General features: G+C 41.7%; 1 protein-coding gene across 1 annotated transcript in view; it reads right to left on the minus strand.

The window, feature by feature from the left end:
- The window catches only part of LOC110531711 (calpain-5), a 28259-nt gene extending 23031 nt beyond the window's left edge, over positions 1-5228 (minus strand). Inside the window, exons 1-3 of the mRNA XM_036987535.2 lie at positions 5116-5228; positions 3352-3758; positions 2099-2264 (exon numbers count right to left, since the gene is read on the minus strand). Of these exons, the coding sequence (XP_036843430.2) occupies positions 2099-2263 (165 nt within the window). The 5' untranslated portion in view covers position 2264; positions 3352-3758; positions 5116-5228. The remainder of the gene's footprint in view (positions 1-2098; positions 2265-3351; positions 3759-5115) is intronic.
- Between the last annotated feature and the right edge of the window lie 2991 nt (positions 5229-8219).

The raw sequence follows: 8219 nt of genomic DNA on the forward strand, positions 1-8219 counted from the left end.
CTTCAAACCAAGCTGCTTACCTATTGCATATTCAGTCTTCCCAGCCTGGTGCAGGGCTACAATTTTGTTTCTGGTGTCCTTTGACAGCTCTTTGGTCTTGGCCATAGTGGAGTTTGGAGTGTGACTGTTTGAGGTTGTGGACAGGTGTCTTTTATACTGATAACAAGTTCAAACAGGTGCCATTAATACAGGTAACGAGTGGAGGACAGAGGAGCCTCTTAAAGAAGAAGTTACAGGTCTGTGAGAGCCAGAAATCTTGCTTGTTTGTAGGTGACCAAATACTTATTTTCCCCCGTAATTTGCAAATAAATTAATGAAAAATCCTACAATGTGATTTTCTGGATTTTTTTTCTTCTAATTTTGTCTGTCATAGTTGAAGTGTACCTATGATGACAATTACAGGCCTCTCTCATATTTTTAAGTGGGAAAACTTGCACAATTGGTGGCTGACTAAATACTTTTTTGCCCCACTGTATGTATTGTGTTGTCATCAACTCCAATTTGAATGTTAGCCTAGGTCGTTAAATAGCCTGCCCCATATTTGCTAAATATGTTGAACATGTTTGTGGTCCACATGGTTCAACTTGCTTTGCTTCAATATGGAAATATATTGTTAAACATAGGCTATAGCGTTCACACGTATATAGGGGCTAGGCCTCCTGTAAATTGTAGTCTGGACATGGACATGCCAAACGTGGTCAATAAGCAAATATTGACCACGCTATTGTACCATTGTCTATGTGCTAGGCAGATTCTCAAAAAAATCCATAGTTAAATATAAGAGGAGTGAATAGTTTGGAGGTGCGTGTCTTTGATAATTGGGCAAGGAGTGCTCTTTGAAAATTGGGATGAGTAGCCTATTTGAACAAGCAAAATGAAGTATGCAGGTATGTGAATTGTGAATATTGAAAAAGCATGAGGGCAAAAACCTCCGAAATATGTCACAGCACTCTCAGTAGACCATTAAAAAAAGACTTTATTCATAGTCTGTTGGCCAGGATAAAAAGATGCTGCTAAACCAGACATGATTAAGTGGAAGGAAAGTCTATGCTTGATTTTTAAAAATCAAATTCAACGAAATGCAGGGAAACTCTTTTTTTTAAATGTTTCTAAATATGAGATTCAAAGGCACATCTCTCCTTCCATGGGCACTGTGCATCATGGGTAAATCCATTATCACCTGCGTTAGTAAATCCTGCTTTTTATGGGTCTTAAAACGTCCCATTAGCGCTGCATGACATCTTCACAGGCCCAGTGCAGTCAACAATGTTATTTCCCTTTGTTTTATAAACACTGAATGGACAAAACATTAGGAACACCTTCCTAATATTGCGTTTCACCCCCTTTTGATCCCAGAAAAGCCTCAATTCGTCTGGGCATGGACCAGGGATGTTGACTCCGATGCATTCCACAGTTGTCAAGTTGGCTGGATGTCCGTTGGTTGGTGCACACGGGAAACTGTTGAGTGTGAAAAACCCATCAATGCTGCAGCTCTTAACAGACTCAAACTGGGGCGCCTGGCAACTACTACTGTACCACATTAAATATTTTGTCTTGCCCATTCACCCTCTGAATGGCTCACATACACAATCCATGAGGAAACTTACCAAAAAGGTCATGCTGAAGTACTGAAATTCCCACAGAAGAACGTTGTAACTTTCTCTGAACATTCTGAGAACATGACTTTAAACAGAACCATGAGTAAACCTGTAGAATACGTTATGCTGAAGTACTGAAATTACCACCTAAGAAACATGGTTCTCAGAACTTTATGTGCTAGCTGGGTATCCTGCACCACTCTCAGAACATTGTGGGAAGGTTGTATGCAAAATAACCATAGGACAACCACGCTCTCACCAAGCTCTAACAAACATATGGTTCTCAGAACGTTATGTGCTAGCTGGGGACACGCCTCAACTATTGCCTCTCCTCCCACCTCAGCACAAGAGCTGATGTTAAACAGGTAAATTGCCAAACCTGGCTTTAGAGCTGGAAAATTCCAGAAATTGATGAAATTGCGTTTGACACTTGCGCCTCCTTAGCACTCATCCACTCACTCTTTCCAATTCTCTCTCCCCTCCATCCTCCAATCTCTCACCCGTGGTCTCTTCCATGTGAGTCCAGGGGGTGGGTCTCGTTTGTAGAAGAGTGACAGTGCAGAGGGGGGGAAGAGGGGGTCCTGGAAGAGCTTGCCCCGCCGCAGACACGCCCTCTTCAGCTTGTGGAAACTCTGCCCCTGGAACCCATACACCCTCTCTGGCATACTGAGGATGAGAGAGAAAAAGTGGAGACAGGGATTGAGAGAGAAATTGATGGGGCATGAGAGAGGATATGGGGGAACAGCAAGGAGAATGTCTGTTCATTTCACTATTTAGAACATGATATTACATATCCTCTCATTCTATTGTTGCCTAGGGTAAGATAGTTTCATGTTGTTATTGTTCATTGTCACATGCACTAGTACAGTGAAATTACTTTCTTGCTTGCTCTTTCACAACAATGCAGTAATCAATATCAGTAGTAGGAAGACACATTATAGTTGAAGGCAGTCAGTTGTACAACTGACTAGTATCCCCCTTTCCCTTTCCTTTCCCTTACTATAAAACATGTATTAAAAAGTCAAGTAGAACAAAAACACACGAGAAATAGAAAGTAACTAAGCGTTTCACAGATAGTACACCACATTAATGAAAAGTGTGGAGCTAGAAGGGTTAGCGTTAAGGTCATCAGGGTCAGGGGGAGGGGACATGAGGTGAGGACACAGTCATTAGACCGAGCTACTGCCAAGGGGGCAGATACCAGCCAGCAGAGTGTGTATGAGTGTGCATCACTGTGTGTGTGTGTGTGTGTGTGCGTCAGTGTGTGTGTGTCTGTGTGATTGAGTGTGTTCATCAGAGTGTGTGTGTGTGTGCATTAGTGTGTGTGAGCCAGGTGCGATTCTGTGTCAGTGTTTTTGCCAGGAGACGGTGTGTGTGTGTGTGTGTGGTGTAGGTGGCTGGGGTGCTAAGTACCGACACACACACAGACACACACACACACACACACAGGCCAACATTAGTAAATTACACTCTGACTTTTCCTCCACGGGCACCATGTTAAGGGAAGTTAAAGACGAGAAGCACTTCTTCACATTAGCAATTCTAAAATGAACTGATATTGGTTCTGTCTATAAGAGTATGGCCTATCCTCTGTGCATGACAAAGGTAAGAATGACAGAAGCCTTGCTACATTGTTTCTCTACAATATAACGTCTCAATCTGTTAATATGTCTAGATGCCCAGTTGTTAACCTGTACATATTCAAATAAGTAAATAAATAAAATAAAATATTCTAACTAAGTACAGTGAATACCTGTTCTAGATGGATTGTCACTGTATCCACTTTGGTTCCCGGTATGAGCAAATTCCTGGAGCTCAGGTGCGTCCCGTGAAACACTCCCTCTTAGTCATAAATGCAGTTCCATCTGATTGGTCCAATACAGTATAATGTTATCTAGGGAATCTAAATGTCAGGAAAGCCTCTTCTGGACACCCATATATCCAATAGAGGATGTTAGAGAGAGAGAGAGAGAGAGAGAGAGAGGTTGTATGGAGCTATAGGGTCAGCTTCTGTTGTTCCTGTCTGTCTCCTCCGTCTCTAAGGCAACCCATACAGGCACGAAGACCAGCTGTAGGTATTGTGGTAGTTTTCCAGTGTTTATAGTGGCATCTTGACCAGCTCTCCCTTGGAAAACATGTTCTTTATGTTCAATGGATTTCCTGGTTCAAATAAAAGTTGAATAAAAAAATATGACATGATTTTAGCATGAGCATACTGTTATTACAGCATGAATAGTAATTCTTAATGTTTGGGGCTATTGTCATTTATTTTATGTGTGTGTGTGTGTGTGTGTGTGTGTGTGTGTGTGCGTGTGTGTGTGTGTGTGCCTCTCTCTGTCTGACTTCTCTGTGTGTAGTTCTGACATGAGCGACATCGCTTGTGACTTTTTAAAGCGTCTAAGTGTGTTTGTGAATACGTAACAGAGCATACTGTAACAGCTGAGTGACACGCTGTATGTGTGATGTCCATGTTCAACCTGTCACAACCTGTGCTTCCATGTGCCATTCCTACGTGACTTCATATGATGTGTAGGTGTGTGTGTGTCGGTCAGACCTGGGTTCAAATACAATTTGAAATCTTTCAAATCCTTTTACCTTTGTCTTTAGCCTGCTTGGATTGCCAGATATGCGGGGATTGCTACTATTCAATTAAGTCTTGTGCCTGGACGCTCAATCAAGACCAGCTAAAGTATTTGCAACTATTTTAAATAGTATTGAACCCAAGTCTGGTGGAAGTGTTTGTGGCTTTAAGCGTGACAGGGCATCAGTAACATCAGTAGACCTGTGTAGCTGTGTGCTGCTGTAACCCTACCCTCCAGAAAGACAATGGATATTCACTCCTTCCATTGCTCTGTGATATACTGTAACACACAATTAGCAAAAGCTAGCCACTGTAGCCTCTCACACTGGGGAAACACCACAGGGTTACGTTCAGACATGCTAATGTTTCACCCATTACAGTAAAAACACTCTTCGTCCTCTAACCCACACTCTTAGGGAAAAAAAGGTGCTATCTAGAATCAAAAAGGGTTCTTTGGCTGTCCCCATAGGAAAACACTTTGAAGAAGCCCTTTTTGTTCCAGGTAGAACCCTTTTGGGTTCCATGTAGAACCCAGGGTTCTCCTATGGGGACAGCCACAGGACCTTTTTGGACCCCCTTTTTCTAAGAGTGCACATATGGGACTGTCCCAGGAGCATAGGACAGAGGGAGCAGACACAAACTAACCAATCAAGAGAACTTGAGACCATGCAAGGCTATACTTGTTAGTGTGTAGGCTATTCCATGCAAAGCCACACAGCACATACACATTAAGGTGCAGGTTGGTTGTTTCTTCATTGAGCCACTTATTGATCTTGCTCTCGCTTTCTCCTGTGTGTGTGTGTGTGTGTGTGTGTGTGTGTGTGTGTGTGTGTGTGTGTGTGTGTGTGTGTGTGTGTGTGTGTGTGTGTGTGTGTGTGTGTGTGTGTGTGTGTGTGTGTGTGTGTATGTAAAGGTATCAGTGGAAGTATCTCTTACCGCTGGGTCTGCTCCTCTCTTCAGATCCTCTGCATAGTGTTCTGTCCTCTCCCTGAACCCCATACTCCCCCGGCAACTTTATATGTGCAAGACCCCTCTTGTCCCTCTCACTCTCCCTCCTTCTCTCTTTCTCCTCCCCCTCTCTTTCTCTCTCTCTCTCTCCCTCACTTTATACTTGTCATTTACACATTCACATAAATCTTTGTTCATTCACACTTTACCCCTCGTTCTCTCTATTTTTGGTCCTTCCTTTCTGTCTTTGTCTCTATTTCTCTCTCTTTCTCTCTCTCTTTCTCTCTCTCTCATGTTGTCATTAAGCGCATGTTCCATCCGCAGGGGGCACCCACCTCCTCCTCTCCTCTTCCCCATCCCCCTCATTTAACCCCTTCATTGCCAGTCTCAAATCTGATTATCTCATTTGAATTTAAATAGCTATGTATCTATGTCATGTTGTTCACATTTGCAGCGAACAGCTGGCTGCGGTGTGCACACAGGAAACAGTGGGACAGGACAATATTATCGACTAGATACCACTGCAGACTGGAAACTTATGCTCATGAGAGCACATGCGCAGGTAGGATTATAGATGTGATGCTATTAAACATAACTTATGTCTATCAAACATTTTAGATGCAGGTCTGATGATGTTTCTCAAACGCACACCACCATTTTAGGAGATATTCCGAGTTGGATTGCAATGAATCTGCTAGTCACAATCACATTAAATAAGTCATATATTTATAAACCCCACCTTCGCTTATCAATCTACTCACTCCTTCATACCAGAACTTCTTCCTATCTGAAGTATCTTCCTCACCCACACCCAACTGTCAACAAGAATACCACCACAATGACATGACATAAACCCTACAAGCCGTGCTGTGTCATAATTAATCATATATACACTGCCTATTAATAAATAGTGTTTATAAATAAATAGTAGGCCCTAGTTCTGAATTCTAGCACTGACAAGGAGTGGGGGTCTTGGGTCTCCAAAGCCTCAAACTCACCAACCAAATTCACTTGATCAAATCCTCATGAGATCAAATAAATGCATTGGTATCTTAGCATGTTTTTTTTGTATTGTTGTGTTCACATTTTACAAGTGTGCTCTGAATACCGTTCCCTACCTAGACTAGATTTCCTACATTCGAATGGGCACAATCCCCCTTTTCCTATTTTGGGTAGTGTCAACTACCACACTGCGCCAGTGCACTGACATTTACTTACTGTGAGTCTGAGAGTGTTTTCATGCTTTGTCCCTTTCAGACAATTTTTGTGAGAAGTTTGAACACTCAAAAGGAACTCAGACACTTCAAAAGAGCCCCCGATGCGAACCCAGGTCATTTGAGTCCGGTTTGCTTGAATTCCTCGGTCCGGTTCCCTTTGTTTGGGGCAATATGAACACAAAGCTCCCCAGTTGTGCTTGTCATTATTACACGCACCAAACACTACTGCAATACCGTTGCCCGTGCCATAAACCCTCACATTGGTCCCACAAAATAGAGAAGATGATGATGTGCAGGTTTGTGGAAAAAAACGTGTCCTATTTTTGATATTGATTAGCGACAGTCAAGGATGAGTTTTTAGTTCAGATTCTTTGTTTACAATATGTGTTAAATAAAGGTAAACAAATATATATAATATGTGATCTATAGGTTAAGAGAGCTTCATAAGCTGTTTATTTGATTGAGGGGTTTGAATAGTGTAAGACAACAACATATTTGGTAAGAATCACAGTGGCGCAGTGGTCTAAGGCACTGCATCTCATTGCAAGAGGCAGCACTACAGTTCGAATCCAGGCTGTATCACATCCGGCCGTGATTGGGAGTCCCATAGGGTGGCGCACAGTTGGCCCAGCGTTGGCCGGGGTAGGCTGTCATTTTAAATAAGAATTTGTACTTAACTGACTTGCCTAGTTAAATAAAATAAAAAATATTTATATAAAAAACATTGGCTGCAAAATCTGTTCTAGCTCTTAAAGGGGCAGTAGCCTACATTGGGTGTACAATTTTCAATTGCAGAATTATTCATTTCCAGTTATTCTTCTGCTATTTATTCTGTTACCAATAATATTTTTGTACATGTTAACAGTATCTTCTGATTACAATTATCATTTCACTTATTTTAACTAAATGCAATCTATTAGCTTCCAAAATGTAAGTAGGTAAATATAGCTGTCCGACAACACATTCTGAGTGTGCATTGAGTGAATTTTGGAAAAATATTTTGGTTCCTTTCTAAACATAGCAATGTGAATGTAAAGAGGACGCAGACCACAAAATAGATGAAGTGAAATGGCAAAAGAGTTGAGTCCTCATTCAAAGGCAAGGGCAGTGTGAATACAAAGACAACTGAGTTAAAGAGGACAGATCAGTGATTTTAAAGAGGACAATATGTGAAAACACCCTGAGTCTCCCAAAAATGATCAATGTGGATTCTATAAACAGATTTAGGTAAACAAGCTGGTGAAAAGTGAGAATAAAGTTGCAATTGAACTTTTTCTCTTGTGCTTCCTTTGGGTGTGAATCTTCGCTATAGGAGCCGAGGACAAAAGACTGCTCAATAGATGCGAAGGTAGACTACAAATTCAATGTGATGATGATGCCTTGTCCAGCTTAGTTAGCTATTCAACGTTACTTGGCTAAGTCTGTCTGTGAGTGTATTGTCACTCCTCTGCAGTGGCATGTATTCATGGTTAAGGAAGCCAGACTTCCTAAAATTGGCCACGAAAAAAATAAAAAATATATCAAATGATTTATCTTTCGTCTCGCTGTGTTTTATAATTTTCAATTCGCCAGAGGCTGAATGTATCTCACCAGAAAAGGCACATGAGCGAGCGAAACAGTGCCCCTTTGTCTCTGTATGTGTAGGCCATCTATCTGATGCTGTCTAGTACAAAAGAGTACGAAATTGTTGACCCCCGTGGCATTGAATGCAAGTGAAGCCAGCGAGCATTTGACCTCCCTTGATAATATTTGGGATAAAATAATAGCCAATTAGGGTTGAGCTAAATTTAGTGAGTTTAACTGAGAATGGTCCTGGGGCACCAAAAAAAAGTGTCAAGTGAAACCAGTTTGGATTTGGCATGGAGAGCATATATC

Source organism: Oncorhynchus mykiss, chromosome 9 (assembly GCF_057628025.1).
Source record: "Oncorhynchus mykiss isolate SJ-2025 chromosome 9, ASM5762802v1, whole genome shotgun sequence".
Lineage (NCBI taxonomy): Eukaryota > Metazoa > Chordata > Actinopteri > Salmoniformes > Salmonidae > Oncorhynchus > Oncorhynchus mykiss.